The sequence below is a fragment of the Daldinia vernicosa genome (genome assembly GCF_022497035.1).
Source record: "Daldinia vernicosa strain CBS 139.73 unplaced genomic scaffold F5Y00scaffold_10, whole genome shotgun sequence".
Lineage (NCBI taxonomy): Eukaryota > Fungi > Ascomycota > Sordariomycetes > Xylariales > Hypoxylaceae > Daldinia > Daldinia vernicosa.
In genome coordinates, this window is record NW_025953926.1 from 254198 (window position 1) to 274389 (window position 20192).

A 20192-nucleotide genomic window follows, 5' to 3' on the forward strand; every position below is an offset into this window, starting at 1 on the left:
GGTGTGCCGTTATTTTGCGAGCATGTGGTAGAAATAAGAGCTTCTTAAGAGATTTCAGCTTAGATTCTAGATCGATGTTCCTTTTCCTTTCTCGATGCTACCGTAGCAAGATTGATCCCATACCAAGGACGGACCGATAGCTTAATAATAGAAAAACATAGGGTCAACGGTAAGTAATGAGAATAGGTGCCAAGTCTATAAACGCCATTCAGGAAACGTTGCGTGAATGCAGCGAGGTTGCAGGGTGGTAACCAGGTACGCACGCAATCGCGGGGACAGGCATCTTATGATGGGATATGTAAAGGGAGGAAAATATAATGAGCTGCTCATATTACGAAGCATGAAATAAATTGGATTTGATGCTGAAGGTGCGTAGATCTAATATATCGCACATAACTCTGATAACTCTCATAACTACCGCAGGTATGGATAGGACAGCATCGGGACTTGATTATCATAACACCATCACGATATATTCTGGTAAATACATATATAATGTGATATTAGTGTTAACCTAAGCTCCAATTATAAAATGTATGATTAATCCCTCGTGGATGAGGCTCTTAACTAATATTCGATGCAGTCTATACATGCATTTGCTATGTTCATAAACTCTCCCTTTTATTTGTCTAAGACGGAGGAGACAAACAGCCAAATCTTGCACTACCAAACGGCTGTATTGGACGAGATTTTAGTGGCGGGTAGATAAGATAAGTTGCCGCAAGTCTCCAGCAAGCGGCTGACCAAAGTACCTGGTATAACTCGCCAAGTACCTAAGAGGTATCATATCACTTAACTATTGAGAAAGAACATTAGTAACTACCTCCTATTAGGAAAAAACTTAAAGTCGAGAAATCGGAAGATTTATTAATGTCGTTAAAACAATGGAGCACCATGAACGATTGTTTTCAGAAAGGTACATACCTACATATTAACTTAGGTCTAGTTATGTATATTCGTACCTCTTCATGCTTCTTTCCTTTCAATATTCCTATTAAGGTATTTAACGGTTAAGGTTGTGTTGTGCAACAAACACTTAAACCAATAAAAGGGAGCTTTCTATCATATCATATCTCACCTTCTCAATACCTACCTACCTCATAGCTCACTCGACCTGCTGTTAGTTTACAAGAGTGGGGAAGCTGCGCCTCGTCCCGGCCTTGAGCAAGCTGGTAAGGCTCTAGGCTCCCTCACCTCACCTCACAACAACCTACGTAGTATAGGTATTCAGTAATTCTCTTATGTTGCAACCGAGCGAGCTGCTCAACTACTCCTCAATACACATCGTAATTGTAGCAGCTCTGCAATAATGGCGAAATATAGTTATACCCGGCGAGGCTCCATCCTCACCCCGAGCGACCGGAGCGAATCCCCGCCGCCGCCTTACTCGTCTCTTCCAGCAGGATCCAGCTCCTCGAGCCCTCGTGGGCCCTCAGAACAGACCCCGTTAATTCGGACTAAGATTCAACAAAGACAAGTCCACATCAACATCCAAAGACCGCCCTACACAACACCGTCTTACGCGCCTATCGGAGAATGGTTTATAGTGATCTTGTTTTTCCTCTTGTTTTTCCTCCTCTCTGCTGCGTTTATCTATTTCGTCCCCATCTTCTTCGGTCTCATCAAGAGCATATTCGTATCCCCACCCCCTCCTATTCACGCCATTGCCATTATCGGTACGTAAATAGATCCCTAGACCTACCTACCCTTTTAGAAAGGAGACAAAAATCTAACACGAACTCAAGGGGCTGGACCAGCTGGCATATGTGCGGCTCAGCACTTATACCACAAGGCGAATGCTCGAGGCATACACGTCAACATCACTATATTCGAGTCCGCCCCCTTAATCGGAGGGCAACTAGCTCTAAACAGTTCCACCGGCAGTCAAGTCTTTCCTTACGATGATCCCACGCAGGACCCTATCATCGCCGAAGACATCGCCGGAACCGGCTTATTATGGGGCAACCCGCTGTTTTCGAGGGCGTCGGAGAAGACGCTTGGAGACGAGGTTCGGACCTCTGAGGCCGGTAGCCAGCGGGTCAGCTAGTAAGTCCTGCAAAGCTACCCAAGAGCCGATCACGTCGGCGTTGACCATCTCCAGCTTCAACGGCGACCGCGTCATCGCGCAGACCACCCGGCCCTACACCAAAACACCGTTCTTCGACTGGACGGGGTTAATATTCCAATACGGAAGCTCCGTCTGGTCCGCCGGCGCCATGGCAAAGCAAGGCGCCGAACTACAAGACCGCCTCGTAGACGCGCCCCTAGTACCGGACCTCGCGCAACTCTTAATTTCCTTAGGTGTCTTCGACTACGCGAAGAAGTCTACGGGAAACGAGCTCAACGACCGCGGCATCGGCGGCGGCTACGTACCCGAAGTCCTGGCCCCTGAAGTCGGCCGCATGTACTCCCAGAACGTGGGAGATATCAGTGCCTTGGCACTAATGCTTGCCGCAGGCATAGAAGACACCGCGAACGCATATGAAGGCGGCGAGCTCCTCGAGAGGCTAGAGATGATCGTCAGTGCGATCGGTGCGAACGTCCGAGAGTCGACGGAAGTCCGCGGCGTCAAGTACGCACAAATCAACGAGCACGAATCCACTTGGCTCGTGCAATACACCACCCCGTCAGGACGTCTACAAGCCGAAGCATTCGAGAAAGTCATCCTCGCCGCCCCGAAATTCGACTTATACCGCGCCGCTTCCGCCGAGGACGTCGAGGCCGCTTCGATCCTAGCATATCGCGCGGCGTACGTTGCGTTTTTCACGGTGCCGAGACGAATCGACGCCTACGGCGACGTGAACCAGGTCCTGTTCCTCGAGAACGCCCTTGGAGGCGTCAGGGAACTAGCGTTCGTGAGAGACGTCGTCCGAGTTGAAGACGACGGCAGTAGTACCGTCGAATACTTGTACCGTGCTCTGGCGGACAGCGATGCCGTAGAGCAGCTGGAACAACTGAATCTGGGGATCACCTGGTTGTACCAGGAGAAGGTAAGCATTATCGGACCGGTTCGATGGAGTCGAATGCTAACGCGTTTACTAGCTTGAAAACGCCTACCCCTTTATATACCCATCTAGCCGATTTCTGCCATTTAAGCTATCCGACAAAGGCCTATGGTGGACGTCGGCCATCCACACGATCGCAAGTACGGTCGACACGAGTTGCCTAGCTGGAAAGATAGTTGCGGAACAACTTATTAATGGTTTGAAGAGATAGGCCAGAGATAAGTAAGGGCATTGGAGTTGATATTCCGAACATCCCAAATGCCACATACAGATATATCATCATAGTTAAACCTAATCTCTAGAAAGCATGCATGTTTTATGAAATGAGAAATGAGATTGATTCCCGTATCGCCTCTATAAATTACAGAAGTCCTGAGTACACAGGTGACGGGGTCCAAAAAACCAGATGATGCTTTTTTTTCGTTATCGCAAAAAAGGACTTTTTCTCCCCATTGCCATTTCCTTTGGATCAACGCAAAGCCTGCCCAACCTATCCATTTTCGCCCCTTAGATGCTGCGCTCAATCGTACACCTGTGTCTACGTCGTCTCCTAAGATTATGGTTTACATACCAAGATTACCCAGTCCTCATTTCATCTCGCCAAATTTTCACCACCTTATTTAGCAAAGTGGAGATCATATCCGAGCCACTTCCGTCGAAGGACCTGGTCCACGCTAAGACCGGGGTAGCCGTAGGTCAGCGGCAGGAAGAAGTACCAGCCGGCAAAGACCAAAGACAGAATGACAAGGCATGCGATCCATGCCGGGACCATACTCTGGCCGGCGAATCTCTCTCGGGCGGTGATGTGTCGCCGAGGGCCCGGAGCAGGCTTCTTGCCCGACTTGACATCCTCGTAGGACGGCTCCTCCGCAGACGGCTCGGCGTTGAATACAAATTCAAGCAGGGAGCCGACGATAAGGCATGATGCGAGATGAGCAGGGAGGTAGTGATGCAAGAAAAGCTGACGCCCCATAGTGAAGAATGGGAAATAATGTGTGGCCCACGCCAGGAAAAAGAATCCAGTGGAGTTATAAAGACGAGAACGAGTACCTTTGAACTAAGTTAGCTGGTGGATAAGGACGGGACAATAAAATTTTGACTCACGATGGTCTAGGGCATCAATGCCGCGGCGTAGAGACACCTGGTCAGCACCAACGATACCGGCATAAACGGCAATCAAACTGCTGGCAATCCACCAACCGATAGGGTTGCCCAGGAAGTAAATTTGCTGGCGCGTCTCGTTTTGTGTCCAGAAGCTGACTCCCCTCAGTAGGAATGGCCATTGGTACGGCTGGCTAGCATACGGGTGGCTGCTAGTCAACTGGCTGTTGTGCCAGAACATTGAACGCTGCAACTCGAACCACTTCCTAAGGAATGGTAGAGTTTTTACCTGGCGCTCTTGCCTCTGTCGACGGGGGGAATCAGCCGGGACAGACGGAACATCCTCCACGATCCAAACATTCGAACTAGGCGCAATCTGCTTGTTTCCGTTGATCTCCTGCTGTTTATGTCCCCACTCTGGGAGAGGCTTCGTATGTGTCCACATCGCTACTTTACTGGGATTATGGATCAACTTGAAATGGCTGGAAACACTCTTGAACTCTTGGTTAGGTTTGCCGTGTTCGATTCTGATCTCAAAAAGAGTTTCCGCTGCACGACTTCCATACGCGTCGGCTAGAGATACTGTAGTGAATTCCTGATTAGTAGGGTAGTAAGGAGAGGCAACATCGTGGGATAACAGAATCGTATCCGTCACCAAGTGTCGTAATCTGACGAGCTCGTGGTTCTTGACGTGGTGGCCCATCTGATTATCGTCGGTGACAGGAAGTATTTGCCAATAGTTGTTAGTATCATTGTACGGATATCCCGTCACCTGTTGACCTTGGCTAGAAACTCGGCCATCATCGTAGCGGAGAGGGTATCTCGCGTCGTGGCTATGAAGATAAGCTTTGGTTTCTTTGTGGCGTATAGTAATGGTGTCGTAGTAGTCAATGCCGATAGAATTGGCTAGCATGACATTGTCAGACAACGTCTCCTGGAACTCGGGGGTCATAAAATCATCGCCAGGGCCAGATCGCGTCAAGATTGCAAAATGAACCTGGAACCAGAATAGGTAAAATAGGAAAGGAATAATAATCAACCCGAGAGCACGAGCACCGAAATGGTAAGCGAATTCTCGAAGGTCTAATGCGCCGCCGGGCCGTCTAACGTCGAGTAACTCCCACAAGTCGATGATGACAGCTGAGCCAATAGTGACAAAGGCAAAGAGTCCAACATATTTAGTAGAAATATCGCAGGAGAGGGCGAAGCCGGTCAAAATGAGCCACTTCCACCATTTACGGCTGAAAGCCTCGTGTCTCAGCTTGTAGAACTTGATGTAGCATAGCAGACTGCATGCCATGGCTAACACAAGGGTAGCATCAAGTAGAATCAACCTAGTTTGACCGATGTGGGCGTTATCGAGAAGAACGAGACCAGCAGCGACGATACACGCCGGAAGACTATATCCTGACTCCCACATAATAAGGTAAGTCACCGAGACGGTCAACGAGCCAAGGAGTGCGGGCATAGAGCGAAAGGCCACGTAAGGGACCTTGTTCGCGATGTACGAATCACCGATGTTCTCGAAGTGAAAGTGCCCGTCGTATCCCACAAGCCATCCCATAAGGGCGAAGAGAAGTTTTCCGAACGGAGGGTGAACATCGAAGAAATAGGTTCTCTCGAGGTAGAACGAAGCAAACTAATTATGAAAGCAGGAATAAGCTAGTGTGTCTTCTATATGCTTTCTATTCGAAGCCTAGGGATTATATTCGCAAACGGTCTCTACTTACTTTACCGAAGTGAACTTCATCGAAGACAACTTCGTTCGGGTGGCTAATACCCCAAAATCTCGAAATGAAGGCCAGGACCGTGATCACAGCCAGAGCGACCTTGTAGTCCCATTCTGAGTGTTGTTTCTTGGTAACTTTCTTATTTGCCTTGACGAGGCTGTCGAGCTCCGAATCCACATCGTCAGAACTGCCATTCTTCTTTTTAGAAGAACCGGGGACATTCCGCTGGCGCAGAGTGCCCTGCGGAGTGCCCTGAGGGGGGGTCGACATGGTTATAAAGGAGCGCAGTTTAGAAGAAATTGATGTTTAGAAACTAGTAGGATCTAATTGTTAGTTACTCGGGTAGGTAGGATATTTCCATGCGGGTGAACACGTCGCAGTTAATGCGGTTGACGTGTTACCGCCACATTATAAGAATTGTAGTAGATGTAGTTAGATGTAGATGTACTTACAGAAATAAAGAAAAGGGTAAGATATAAAAAGATTACCAACCGCACGGCCAATTCGTAGGCCGAAAACTGCGATTGTTGACGCCAAAGTCGTCGAGAAGGATAGAAGATGGTGATCAAGAAGAAGTGTTCAAAAAGTCGGCCCTCATTAAAATCTTAGTTAACGCAGGGGAAGCTTCAGTCGCGCAAGCTTGCGTGGTGTTCCACTCTATACTACCATGTCGGTACCTAATATGACGGGTACAGTAGTATTGTACCTTGCCTAGCTGGGCGGATAGGGGTTATCAAGTTAATTTTGGCCACTTGGCAACACCTAAGCCTCACGCCCCCTTTTTTTTCTCACAGTGGGCTGAGTCGTACATAGGTACATCCATGTAAGTGAAGAAGTAAAGCTTGTGCCGAAACCGATCTCTTACGGACCTTTTATCGATAACCGATAACCGATCACCGATCTCATCTAGTTATCCGTTCTATGTGGAACATTTACAAACATCGATACCGAAGGTGCAAACAGCAACTTTTCTACACTTGATTTATATGTGCATGTATCTAATACATGCGTCGGATTACCTGCATGTACATTACTTACATAAATAGTCGGAGGACCTACTGTATAGACGTAGATAAGCTTGTGTACACTATGTACCTAAACAAGTTTGAGTAGGGCTAGCGCTACTCTAACCTCACCAAAGTTTACGTACAATACAAGTGTCTCATTTATGTACCTAACCACCCAAAGCTCCTCCCACTTAAGAAACGTGCTCAGGTAGTACGGGGCTTGGCAACTTCCCCCCCATCAAGAGCCGGGATGCCGAAGTACGGAGAGGACTGCGAGCCCTAAAAACTACAGCTTACAAATCTCCACTCATTAAAAACGATTACCTACAAGGGCGTCAATCGAGTTATTATTACATATTCTGGTCTATAATTTAGTCTAGCTATGCCCGTAGTTCTTCGAGCATCTCCAATTCGAGCACTTCTCTCATCTACAGTCCGTCGCAGCTTCATTCCAGCTTCCCGAACACCTTTTGTCTTCCGAGCTTCAACCCCTATCCGCACCATGTCTGACATCACTCCGGTTTTCTCCAAGGACGCAGCTCCGCGTAAGTGGAAATAATATAATATTAGAGAATAGTTAATATGAATAATAACTAACATAGTATACAGCTGCTGGACCTTACGTATGAACAGGACAGGTCCTGACATCCAATTCGCTCAGAGAGCTAATTAGCTATCATAGTCCCACGCCATCAAGACGCCAACTGCCATTTACTGCTCCGGCCAGATTCCCTGTGATGCCAATGGCAACCTCGTAGAAGGTACCATTGGCGAGAAGACGGCAGTCTGCATCTCCAACCTGAAGGCCGTCCTCACAGCCGCCGGTTCCTCCATTGAGAGGGTCGTCAAGGTCAACATCTTCTTAGCCGATATGTCGCTGTTCGCCGACATGAACAAGGAGTACGAGAAGTGGTTTACCCACAAGCCCGCCCGCAGCTGCGTAGCCGTCAAGCAGCTGCCCAAGGCTGTCGACGTTGAGATTGAGTGCATTGCTCTCCCTTAGGGATTTCTAAGCGCAATCGAAAGCTTGATCTAAATACGTTGATTGCATTCACCTAAAACTAGGCTAGGAGCTATTGTGCTCTCAAGGGGTATGAGTCATACTAGCTATCCGGACAGAATCATGTCACTAAGAATAAAAAGTAAATAAAATTGAAGGCACTTCAATCAAGTCGGGACCTAACGCTCTTCGTTAGCGACTTTTCTAGTACCTATATTTACTCTACTTATCGGTAATGTGAATATTGATCCGAGGAGGTATGTGTACCATACGTACCTGCCAAATAGGTATCTTCGTCACCGTAAGGGATGTTGCCCGGCTCACTTCCCATTCATCCTCCTCGGTAGTGTAGAGATCTGGCGTCGCTGGGGGATTAGGGGACCCCATCTCCAAGTCCCCATACGTATACGGCAAGTCTCTCCAACCACCGGCTTCACTAACAGGCGACGACGGCCGATCGATACTAAACGAGAACATCGACATGTCGAAATCAGGCTCGACAACGGAGGTGCCAAAGAGACCACTAGGCTTTCTCCCCGTCTCCCTCGGCTTTCTGAGCTGCAGCGAGGGTAGTTTTGACATGTTAAGTTTATTCCAACCGGTAGACTTACTGAAGTTGTATGCGATTATACCGGGGAGGCCGTATTTAGCGGCGACTTCGGCCTGTTTGCAGATCTGGTAAAGTTGCTTGACCGAGCGGATAGTTGGCTCGCGGAGTATGAGCTCGACTTCCTTTGTGCCTTTCGTCTCGGGACGTCGACGCGTTTGGTTTTCTACACGGTCACGTTCGTCGAAGAGCCTCGCTAGGTCGTATGGGGAACCGGAATGAAGATAGGCGAGCGTTTCTGCCATGCCGTAGTTCTGGGGTATGTAGTTCATTGTTATGGTATGGGCGCCATGTGCATTATTTTCTTCCCCGGACGATGAGGCATCCTCATGTCTCTTGTTTTTTGCATGGTCTTGACTTCTCCCCCCGCACCCCCCTCGGTCTAGTAGCTTTTTTATTGTCTTCATTTCGATGCTTGTCTTCTTTCTGCCCTATGTGATGTTTAAACTTGCCTGTAATTAGTGGTATATATAACAGCTTTATTACCAAATAGAACGCTTGCTTCTGACCGTTCGATGACGACGAGTGAAGCAACGGAGGTTTGCTACTCTCCCGACGGCCAAATATCTAACGTTGTTCTATTATACTTCCTCTGTGAGTTATTGTCTTGCTCGATGATTATTGTGGTACGGCAAAGGGGGGAAAGTAAATCTACCTACACAATTCACTCCTCTCTATATGAGTATTTTAAGGATCTCCAGTATCGATATATTCATCGAAGACATGCGATAAATAAGTGCTGTAGTTAGGAATTGACACGAAGTTCCACTGCTAAGTTAATACAACTCGAATTCTTCACGAGACTTACTCATATGTACTACAGGTAGTGATGTACTCAACTGGGGTAGATGCTCAACTCTGGGTATGTATCAATACGATAGTTATAACTCGATAGTATTCGAGAACAAATCAAAAACGCATTCGCCATATATAAACTAGGATAGAGATCTGACATTGTTTACGTATGAATCGGTTGTTCGTTGATAGTATATAAATATACGTCCCAGTCAATGCTATTGTGGATTACTTCTGAGCAGATGATTCAATAAAGAGCGGTTTTACGAAAATATCACTCTGCTTGTCTCGGTGTCACAGTGATTCTCCCAAAGTCACAAAGACACAATAATAGAGAAGGACAAAGAATACCAATCTCATAAAGTAAGGGGTCACTCCTGTTGACTCATATAACCACATCACAAGCACATTGATACCGTGAGAAAGATCTTGTCCGGTCGTACCTTCCTATTCTATTTAATTCTCACTCTACTGGAACTACCAAAGCAGTGTCTAGCATTGCTTATTGGTAGAAAAACAGTATCCCTTTTTTTTTTTTCAAGCTATCCGGTATAGCATTTCGATTCTTACCCTCCTTATTTCTTCGCTCGGACAAGAACGCCCTAGAAACACCGAACTATTACCAAGTTTAACTAGCAGAAACTTCACGATGTGTTTAGGTGTATGTTCCGATGACTATGATGACCAGAGGCCCCAGCGACAGCGACGGGACAGGGGTGATTATCCATCACATTTTGAACGTTCTCCACGTCGAGAAGCCACTCGTGCAGCTAAGAGCTACGGGTGGCCGCGCGACCATAATATGAATAGCCCCTATAATTACGGACAACCTGGAAATAGAGACTCACACGTCGAGCCCAACCTTGCGGAAGCTTTCGTTGGTCTCCCGGGTAGCGACTTCCGTCGTGTATACGACCCGGATCGCTCTCGACAATCCGACCGGGACCAGTACTATAGCCAGCGTTCCCAGTACCAGTACCCCAGCCAGCCTAGCCACGCCGCCATATCAGAACACTCCCAGTTGAAGAAGGTCCCAGGCGGGAGAGTAGAAGTCCATAAGGACAACCTGCACCGGTACAGAAGTATGCATGGGACCATTCATGGAGTGGTCCGTGAACAACCTAGGACGTCCGAGACCATGACCATGAACCCTAGTCGGCACCAACAGTCATCCCGGGATATACGTCGGGGTTCTGTAGATAGTAACGGGGTTAGCGACATTTCTAGCGAAGACGACGAGGACGACAATGATAGGAGGAGACTTGCTTATACCCCCTCGCCGTTAGCTCACAGGGGCAATGACCTCTACTCCCGCACGGGATATGGCTATGGACGCCAGGGCGCGTTCTAAGAGGATGCCGCGCGCTTAATTACTGTGAGTCTTCTGAATATATCATACATAGATAGTTCTCGGCTACGTAGAGAAGATATCACTACTACTATACCCAGGCACGAGTATCGAAATAAGAAATGCCTGTTTTAGCGAGCATAGGTACCAAGAGAATGGATACGACGGTTCGTTTTCCCCACGCTTAATTAGACTAGAGGCATGTTGTATATCTTTGGTCACTGACGATGATGATAATCTACAGGTGAGCAATAGTGAGGAGGAATCTAGACTTTAGACCTAGGTACATATCGTAGTGTCCATTTGACATGGTTACCTGTTAGTAATTTGATTTTGAATTCGTAAGTTTTGTTCGGTAGCGATCTGTAAAGCATCTGCCTTCCCCTAGTACTCACCCCATTGTTAACGTGATACTGCATACATAATAGTAGATTTGCGCGTTCAAGTTACGTATTCCATGACGAGAGATCTGAATCGAGATAATAGACCTATATACAGACTACAGTAGCTCAGGCACCGATATTCTACATACATTGACGCGCGGGTGTGGTGAAAGGCATCTAAATTCCGGATGATTTTATTGGTTGGCGGTATCGTCGTTATGGGTCGTCAATATTGATCAATTGATAGGGCTGACGACCACAGATAGACGACTTTGACGACTTTTGACGGCATGGCGTTATGGATGCGACGGTGGTACGTGTCAACCAATCGTCGCCAAGAGGAGGGGAGGGGGTGAAGAGGGCAGATCTAATCTTGGGACCCTCTTGGGGACCCTTTGAATCTACAGTAAAAACTCGATATAACGAATCTAGTACATAGCGAATTCACTCTATAACGAATTTGATACTATGTTTTATTAAATTTGTATGTATTTTAACGAATCTTTTTATATAACGAAATTCGTTACTTTTGGAGATTAGTTACCACCAAATTCGTTATAAAAAAGGCAAAGCTATACCGTTTTTAGCTTAACAATCGGCTATTTCGGGGAAAACTTTACCTAGTTTCGCTTAAGCTTTTAATTTTAAGCCTGTGTTGGAAGCACCTTACCCTTTTCGGAGGTACATTATAAATGTACCTTATTTGCTACATAACGAATTTACGATATAACGAATTTAGGTCTTTGTTTTTTGCGATTCGTTATATCGAGTTTTTACTGTATCACATTTGCAGAACTGGAAGCAAACAAGGTTCATAAGTGCTTACATGATACCTCCATGCACATACCTAGCAATGTTTTAGTAACGAGGGTCCAGAAGACAGGAAGACTGCGAGTGGTTGAATTAGCGATTGCGAAAACACCCCTGAATGGAGGAATCGCATCATCAAAATTAGCGGGATCGAATAGAGTGTTGACACCGCAGCATTCTCCGTTGACTCATAGTGTAGTGTAAATCTCGGAAGCTTACAGGCATTGGTTTTTATCTCATGCAGCAAATCCCCAAAGTTCCTGCAACTTCTACTCCAGTGCTTCTTGTAGCACAGAGAATTTATGATAGCCTTAATTGTGGAGATTCCTGATTCCTGATTGGAAGAACGATAGAAAGAATAGATGCAGGGCGGTGCTGTCATTGTTCATGTGCTCCGCTGAATCGATAAGAAGATCAAATCAATTATCAAGCCGCACCTTTCTAAAGACGGGAATGACCAATCTCGCAGATGCGATTTAGGAGATAAAACCTAATACCTTAGGTGATGTATAATACGCGAGTCTTTGAATTTCGCATCTGCGCAAAACACCCCCTTACTACATAGAAGTTTCCGAAAAGGACGCGGACGGAATTCTACAACTGACCTAATTACCGGTGAAACAACTCTACAATAGTGCTATAAGTTGACGTCACAGGGTAGGAATAAAGTTGCCGGTCGGGGCAATTAAACGAAACATGACCGAGCCGGATAGACTGGATACCTCTTTTAGGCCGGGAGCGAAGCTTTGTACGAATAAGAAAAGGGGTCCTCGGACAATTAGCAACGCAACTAACAATTAGTTAGGGGTCTAAGGTTATTTGTTCTTTTCACAATAATGTAAATCGATACGACTTTATTGTGAATCGTCATACGACATGGGAAACGAGGTCCCTCCGTCTGGAAGGAATCGTGGCTACAGAAGAGCGTGGAACCACTCGGTTCTTATGTACGTTATCTACGAAGTACAAAGTATTATTATGCGCATCGGGTATCATGTATTATTAATAAAGTAAAGTAAACAACGTATTTCAAGGCTTAGCGCGAGTCCAGCACAGCTTGTCCGTAGATCCTGCAGGGCCAGCGTTGCTAATCATTATGCATAATATCTATCTATCTTCGACCTCTCTTCTTCCGATCTCTATTCTTACTTGTCGGCGTGTTCCACAACACCACAGACACGAATGGAGATGGTAGCTTGAGATCTGTTTGGTATGAACCGCAGGAGGTGATTAAGGTTTCTATACGTGTCCTTCTATCGTAGTATTTACACATGTATGTAGGTTAGGTAGTTTATAGTCATAGTCGAAACGTGGGTAGGATGTTAGATTTGGCAAGTGGCATGATGTATGAGAGACATTCTGGATCTTTGGCAGGAACATTGAACGTTAGAATATGGACCATGTAGGTAGTGTAAGCGAACTATGAATTAACTATGGATTAAGAAACGGGGTCGCGTCCTCATATCCGGTTTAGCGCGAGGCGTAGGTCCCTAGATAGGCGCAGCAGCTGAGTTACATACATACATCTGCCCTAAAAGTACCCTAGGACTTTTAGCGAGTATTTCATGATAGTGCGGAAGTGACGGAAAATGTTAGTGAACCATTAGTGATGCAGCAAATCATAGTGGGTACTACCTAGCCACTACTTTTAGAACCATCAAACTCGACTTGGGACTTGGTCTAGGAACTTGACAAGGGTGGTCCTTGACAGTTCCCCCCAGTCCCCATAGAAGACGGCTGCTGCCTAAATACCTTCTCCATCCTTTTCACAACGACTTCCCATCATCTCAAACCCCCAAGAGCCCTTACCCTTCTTCGACTCTTCGTCCTTTCCGGCGCCTCTTTTCCTCGACCAAGCGAGTAAAGCGTTCTTGCGCAGCCAGCTTTACCTATTAACAATTCATCTGTCGTATCTCTCTAAGGCTGCCATATTATTTTGTCCTATTGTGTCCTCTTTTATCTTGTCCTATCTATTACACCGGCTACGTAGGTTAGCTTGTGAAGAACGAGCCCTCTTCTCTGCTGAAGTTGGCGACACATTGTCTATATCTCGACTCAATTTTGTCTTATTTTCCGCGAAACGCGCATCAGCACATACATATACATAGTCCTTCTCTCTTTCTACGCATGAGCTCATCTGTTCCGTGAACCCGCTACTCATGTAAGAAATGTCCTGTCCTATCCCCGGGGTGTTCTTCTAGCCCTACCACATATATATTTCACTTTCCTGTCTCGTCCGAGACCCATCGATTGACCAATGTCAAGCTGTCAATTGTGATATGTTTTTCATTCCTCAGGCCATCTGAGACTCGGTGTGGGAGGGCCCTTATGACTCATATGACTGCTCAGCCTTATGGTGCATAACTGTGCTAACCGGTACCGTGGTCTTTACAGAGTTCAGAGCAACGATATCATCGATCGCCTCTCGCCTATCATAAATCTGTTCCCCACACCCGTTATACCGAGTCATCATCATGTCCTTCTCCAACCCTCGAAGGACCCCGGTGACTCGCCCGGACTCAGGTTCCGGCAATGGTCTAACCGTTAAGACGAACCTAACCCTACGGAAGGGCGCAACCTTCCATTCTCCTGTCACCCCGACTAGTCCATCTGCTGCTACTCCATTCAGAGTGCCCTCGCTACCTCGACGCTCTCAGACCAGTCTTGATGATGTTGTCGATGCTCATAAACGTCGTGCTGCCTTAAACATTAGCAAATTCGAGGTGACCCTGTCGGCTATCAAGGCCGAGCAATCAAATCCTATAAGCCCCTTCTCGGACGACTGTCCTCCTATCCCCAGAGGCTTCCTGGACAATACTCTAGTAGGAGACACAATGTCCGAGGAGCCAACTACTTTCGAGCCGGAGCGAAGGACGCTACGTCCTCGTAGCCGTCGCTCTTCCCACCACCACGAGTCTGATAGTGGGTTGGGAACATCCATTGCGTCCACAAATCAGAAGCGGAAGGAGGCTAAGTCTTCTGGCACTGGCGCTTCAGCTATAACAAGGTCGGCCACGGCCTCTAAGTCTCAGAATATTCAACGTCTTAGCCCGCGTGCTAGGAATCGCATCGCTGAACATATCCTGAGACCGCTATTAAGCGAGCCGTCACTAAAAGACTTTCATCCCATTGTCCTTGACTGTCCCAGAAGGATCCAGGAGGACCAGATCGTTTGTCTTAGGGACCTCGAGAAGACACTTATCTTTATGGCACCGGTGAGTCAATTAATGAAAGACCCTAGTGTATGTGGAGTTACTTATCGTTGGTTGTGCTTGAAGGAGACCGCAAAGTCTGTCGAACTATATCGCGACTTCTGCCTCACTTCGATTCGGTGCATCCAAGCTACTGTCGAATACCTTAGCGATCGAGAACAAACCCGGCCTCACGATCGACCTTACAACAGCGGCTACTTTATTGATCTTGTGGAACAAATTCGTCAACACGCGCAACAGATGCAAGAGGCTCGCAAGAGACGGGACGCTGGAGAGGAGTTGGACGAGATGGATGTTGATCCGTATGATGCCCGCCATAATCCTAGTGTTTGCACGTATGCTAACCTGACGGACAGAACTGATGAGGTGAAACTTGTTGGTGGTCTTACAACCAACGGTCGACCAGCGGAGTTAGTCCGCGTAAAGAAGAATGGCAAGGCGATCTCTCTAGCCACCGGAAAGCCTGTTGAGGACCTTGAGGAAGAAGTAAAAGGCCCAATCCGATTTAAGCGTTCCATGAGCGAGCAGGCCGAGGACGAAGAAGAAATCATGCGATCCATGGCTCGCCGAAAGAAGAACGCTTCGCCAGAGGAGCTCGCTCCTAAGAAATGTGCCCATCCGGGTTGCAGCAAGGAATTCAAGCGACCCTGTGATCTGACGAAGCATGAAAAGACGCACTCTCGTCCCTGGAAGTGTCCTATTCCTACCTGCAAATACCACGATTATGGTTGGCCTACTGAGAAGGAGATGGACCGACATGTCAACGATAAACATTCGGCAGCTCCTCCCATGTTCGAGTGCCATTTCAAGCCGTGCCCATATAAGTCCAAGCGCGAATCCAATTGCAAACAGCATATGGAGAAAGCGCACGGCTGGACATACGTTAGGACCAAGACCAATGGTCAGAAGAAATCAAGCAAAGCTGGCAGTTCTGCCCAACCTACGCCTCTGATTAAGGGCTTGCCTACCCCGAGCAGCGAGCAAACCGACCTCGTGATGACACCACCCGAAGATCCTCTATTTCTTCACTACAACAATGAGCACGAATTTCCGACATATCCGTCGGATCAGGAGTTCAATGCTAGCTTATACGAGCATCAACCGTTTGACAATGACATCCAACTGGAATATTCTCCGGTTGACAACAACACGCCTTCTAGCGCCGACTCTGACCACTTCAACACTTTCGAAGACCTGAGCCCCGAGTTCACTGGCCAATTCGAAGATCTCTACAATGCCCATGTACAAATACCTACACCGACACACTCGGTTTACAACAAAGACATCAGTGCTTTTGCAAACTTCACAGCGGATCCCTGCCAACAGTTTTCCATGCCACAGTTCTCAACTCTCGGCCAGGGTAATCAACTCATGTTGACACCGCCAACTATGGTGGACGAGGGCTTTGAAGACTTCCAGCCTTGTCACAATCAGTTTGGCCAGGACTTCGCCCTGTTCCCTGCTGGCACGATGGATAAGTCGAGTGATTTTTCTCTTTTTGGAACTATCCCACCTAGTCTTGCTGCTGGTTATAGCCAACCATCTTTAAAAGATTTTAGCATTGAATATCAGCCCGAATATCAACCCATGGATTGGACAGCATCAGAACTTCAAGGCTTTCCGCCCATCTAGTTGTTTATAACTAGTGGGGGCATTTGGGCCTATTGTTGGGTGGACAGCAATTTTGGTGACTTGTGTGCTTTGCATACGTTCTCGTCATGCTGGTTTTGTGCCAACTTTTGATGATGTTATGATGATAACGAGTCGCGCGTATTTTGAGCGGATTTAGGGAAAGTCGATGCCAGAATGCCATGGTGGTTGAAGATTACGGCATATGTGCTGAGGATTTAGGGTTAGATGGACAGCGCTCTGCTTGTCACACCCTGTGTACAGATTCATATTATTTTGCATAAAGTTTAGCTTTGCTGATATGTCTACGGATGTTTTTTGATATGGCAAGGAGCGATCTCGGAAACAACATAGCTCGGGAATTTTGCAGTCTTAGTTGCAGAATAGGGAGACAGAGAGAGGCATCTCCAATAATGAGAAAAAAATTCATTTACATGCCTCTTATTTCGAGATAAAAGCGACTGGTCTACATATTTCTAAAACTGCCAATTTTGTGGCAGGAAAAGAAATAAAATACCTCCTGATAGGTCAATTTGATACTGTGAATCGAACTGGTGGAGTCGTACCCAGGCCGTCTGTCTGGCGGTTGGCAAACGACCCGCTTTTTATTTTAGACCCAATTCATCCATGTCGAAATTTATCTGCAAAGGTTTTTTTCCTTTCTTTTGCTTCTGCTCTTTACATCTTCCATCTCGATTATCCGAACTTCACCGTCCGTCGTCTCCTACTTTTATCTAGGTAGGAGACTCGTCCCTCGCTTTGGAAATAGGTAAGCCTTCTATTTTTTTTTACACCTGCAAATTCTTTTTGTGTGTGTACATTATATATAATGTACACCGCCGCCGCCGCTGCCGCCAATTGCTATGATGACCCCGACACCGCAAGTGTCGAACCTTACCTCTCAATTTAGGAAGAGCCGTATGAGACCGTCTTCGGGGGCGGGCGACTGTTTTTTTCCCCTTTCCTTTCCTTTCCTTTCCTTTCTTTGGGGAGGAAGGGGGAGGGGAGAGCTGGCGTTCTGCTCTCCTCGGCTGAACCGTGCGTGTTTCCCGCGTTTTTCTACCTGCCGGCCGTATGGGCGCCGCGCGTGCATCGCCACGTGCTGCCGCGGTGCTCGGTGTCGACGGGTGGGCGTGGGAGCGCCGCGGGGAGGTGGGGATGTGTTGTGCTTAGAATATTTGGTTTCTGATGCCTTGGCGGGCTTTATGCTTCATTTTTTGGTTTCATGACGGTTTGAGGACTGGAACTTGGAGCTAACTTAATGATTCTAGGATTTTATTGTTGGTATCTTTCTAGCGAGGCAGGTGGATGGATACAGATTGGATGGGGATTCTAGATCGGACTACAATCGGCTTGTAAGAAAGAGTTGGAAAAAGTTCGCTGAAGATTACGCGTAGTCTTACGCGTAGTCCTAATCGGACTCTATATAGATAGTTTAGGTAGTCAATGATAGGTATTAACCTAGTCTCTATTAACTTTGATTCGAACCTCAAACTCCCTGTTTCTATGATATTATTCCCTTTTTGCCGGCCGAAAAAATGATGGACCTATTACCAGAGATTTCTTGAACGCCATAGACCGCACCACGCTTGGATATACAACGATCGACTCTAAACATTCGATCAACTTCACCAGTAAAGACGTGTTGTTTGTTAGGCCTTAATATCTTTTATCCAGTCCGCGTGCGCGATGTTCTCCTGGGAATCCTTGACCATAAAACTGCAGGTCGTGGTAAGCTTGATACTAGATATAAGCGCGGAGAGTTAATAAGCCGCCAACTTACTTGTACCATAGTATGGTAGGGCCGATGGTGCCTAGGTGCCATAGACTGTGCGCGTCCAAGGCTCCCCACAACGGTGGGAAGTCCAGCAGTTCCAAGCCCATAACCGTCATAATCCACGCAACGGCGATACCCGGCCAGATGGCCCACGATCGATGGGTCGCGGACCACCTCTTCAAACTGAAGTAGCTCCAAAGACTGTTTTGTATTAAGCCCACAATTACGTTGGCGGTCATATTATATGTGTAATTCCAGCGCCACAGCTTTAGGTATGCGACGTGCGCGGCGTATAAAGCGCAGCAAGTAACGGTCCAAATCCGAAGAAGGCTGCGGCGTCGGGGCGTGGGGCGGTCGAGGCGGAAGACGCGGATCGGGGTGTAGTACATGCCGTAGAGGACGCCAGCGCCAGCAGCGAAGTAATCGAGCTGCTCAGTGAAGCGGAAGTCGCGGGTATGGAAGATAGCGCTGAAGATCCAGGTCGCAATGCCGAAGTACGCGAACATCTCGTAATACCGACGCAGCGGGTACGCCGCCGGGATCGACCCGCGGACCTTGGTCAGCCCATTATGATGCGCTATCAGGTTTCCCAGGCTAAACAGCACCGAGAAAGGCTCCTGCATCCCGAGAAACCGCTTAAACGGCCATTTTCCATGGAACTGCGTTACGGGCTTCCCCGCGGCCACGCGCCGCTGCGTCACGATATGCTGGCACGTGTAGTCGCATTCCTGCGGACAGGTCCAGAAGAGGAGGCGGAGGTGGAGGGCTGCGAGAGACGGAGAAGCTCTAATGTTAGCCCAGATAGCTGTTTGGAGGCGCGGTTCGAGCTTCTCGCGGTGAGAGGTACATACGGATGTGGGTAGGGTTATTATTCGGATCGCAATTCTCACGGGCGCAGACCTATATATTTATTTAACGGAAACCGTCCGTGTTAGTCAATTTTTTATTTTTATTTTTATTTCTTACATAGATCTACGGTGCCGATGACCCGGCCCCTCTAGCCAAGTCGGCACATCATAGCCGTAGCCCACGTATATATATATGTATGGTATATAAGACACGTTAGGAGGGTATTTACACACGAACCTTGACGCATTCCCGGAACTCGGGTAATCGATCGCCGGTGGAAGCTTCGGCGGTGCTCCATAGCGAGCAGAGGGCGACGAGGAGGAGGGTCAGTAGCGATTCTGGACGAAGCATCTTGAGTCGGGCTGCATTGGCTCTTTGGGAGAGGGGGGAGGAGCAAAAGAGAAACTGGAGAATGCGAAACACAACACAACTCTCGGTCTCGGGTTTCCCAAGCAGCCCGGATGAGAAATCTGTCCTAGGCAGCCGGGACGGGCTTGTGCAGGTTGTCTGATTGGGCGCCTCGCTGGCGGTGGATGCGAGCGCGAATTGAGGGATGGGTTTTTTTTACATAGGGGGTCTTTGCGGGTGGGGTTGGGGGGCAGGATGATCGCGCCGTAGAAAAGAAAAATATACCTAATGTATAACCCCCTAATGGCTAACGGGCAGAACGGGTCAGTAAAAGGTAGATCGTCATAGCGCGATTGAAACGCCGGTGGTGGAAGCCGGACCCGCCAAGAACAGCAATTGACGTATTGACGTCTTGTATCGGTACCCCGGATTCTTGGCTGTAATTTGGTGCATCACATGTACCGGTAACTTTCCTATCTGGTTCCAGTAGTGCAGTTAGGTAGGTACATTAACCTTTTTCTTTAGTGACGCTCCTTTTTATGAAACGTTAGGGTAGCTTCCTCGAGCTTTACTAGCTTTGCTAGCTTAAAG

General features: G+C 47.6%; 7 protein-coding genes across 7 annotated transcripts; 4 read left to right on the top strand and 3 right to left on the bottom strand.

Moving 5' to 3' along the window:
* Positions 1-840: 840 nt before the first annotated feature.
* On the top strand, positions 841-3366 carry F5Y00DRAFT_9609 (uncharacterized protein). The gene is made up of 4 exons (XM_048014374.1): positions 841-1676; positions 1746-2046; positions 2102-2990; positions 3043-3366. Exons 1-4 carry the CDS (start codon positions 1310-1312, stop codon positions 3214-3216), a joined length of 1731 nt encoding a protein of 576 aa, XP_047867381.1. The 5' UTR covers positions 841-1309; the 3' UTR covers positions 3217-3366.
* A 255-nt stretch (positions 3367-3621) lies between these two features.
* Positions 3622-6106, bottom strand: F5Y00DRAFT_259462 (glycosyltransferase family 39 protein; the record flags this gene model as incomplete). Its single annotated transcript, XM_048010881.1, has 3 exons — positions 3622-4055; positions 4110-5745; positions 5837-6106. The coding sequence occupies 3 exons, from the start codon at positions 6104-6106 to the stop codon at positions 3622-3624; spliced, it is 2340 nt and encodes a 779-aa protein (XP_047867382.1).
* A 1239-nt stretch (positions 6107-7345) lies between these two features.
* F5Y00DRAFT_259463 (YjgF-like protein) lies at positions 7346-7846 on the top strand (the record flags this gene model as incomplete). Its single annotated transcript, XM_048010882.1, has 3 exons — positions 7346-7388; positions 7453-7466; positions 7526-7846. 3 exons carry the CDS (start codon positions 7346-7348, stop codon positions 7844-7846), a joined length of 378 nt encoding a protein of 125 aa, XP_047867383.1.
* Positions 7847-8010: 164 nt separating this feature from the next.
* F5Y00DRAFT_259464 (uncharacterized protein) lies at positions 8011-8722 on the bottom strand (the record flags this gene model as incomplete). The annotated part of the gene is made up of 2 exons (XM_048010883.1): positions 8011-8022; positions 8120-8722. 2 exons carry the CDS (start codon positions 8720-8722, stop codon positions 8011-8013), a joined length of 615 nt encoding a protein of 204 aa, XP_047867384.1.
* A 1172-nt stretch (positions 8723-9894) lies between these two features.
* Positions 9895-10713, top strand: F5Y00DRAFT_267658 (uncharacterized protein; the record flags this gene model as incomplete). The annotated part of the gene is made up of 1 exon (XM_048012107.1): positions 9895-10713. The coding sequence occupies one exon, from the start codon at positions 9895-9897 to the stop codon at positions 10594-10596; it is 702 nt and encodes a 233-aa protein (XP_047867385.1). The 3' UTR covers positions 10597-10713.
* A 3547-nt stretch (positions 10714-14260) lies between these two features.
* Positions 14261-16630, top strand: F5Y00DRAFT_259466 (uncharacterized protein; the record flags this gene model as incomplete). Its single annotated transcript, XM_048010884.1, has 3 exons — positions 14261-15001; positions 15065-15300; positions 15355-16630. The coding sequence occupies 3 exons, from the start codon at positions 14261-14263 to the stop codon at positions 16628-16630; spliced, it is 2253 nt and encodes a 750-aa protein (XP_047867386.1).
* Positions 16631-18067: 1437 nt separating this feature from the next.
* Positions 18068-19604, bottom strand: F5Y00DRAFT_267660 (Per1-like protein; the record flags this gene model as incomplete). The annotated part of the gene is made up of 3 exons (XM_048012108.1): positions 18068-18346; positions 18411-19231; positions 19491-19604. The coding sequence occupies 3 exons, from the start codon at positions 19602-19604 to the stop codon at positions 18280-18282; spliced, it is 1002 nt and encodes a 333-aa protein (XP_047867387.1). The 3' UTR covers positions 18068-18279.
* Between the last annotated feature and the right edge of the window lie 588 nt (positions 19605-20192).

Coding starts and splice junctions, on each gene's coding strand:
- F5Y00DRAFT_9609 (XM_048014374.1), top strand. CDS start 1,310: ATGGCGAAATATAGTTATACCCGGCGAGGCTCCATCCTCACCCCGAGC. Junction 1,677..1,745: donor TCACGCCATTGCCATTATCG/GTACGTAAATAG, acceptor CACGAACTCAAG/GGGCTGGACCAGCTGGCATA. Junction 2,991..3,042: donor CCTGGTTGTACCAGGAGAAG/GTAAGCATTATC, acceptor CGCGTTTACTAG/CTTGAAAACGCCTACCCCTT.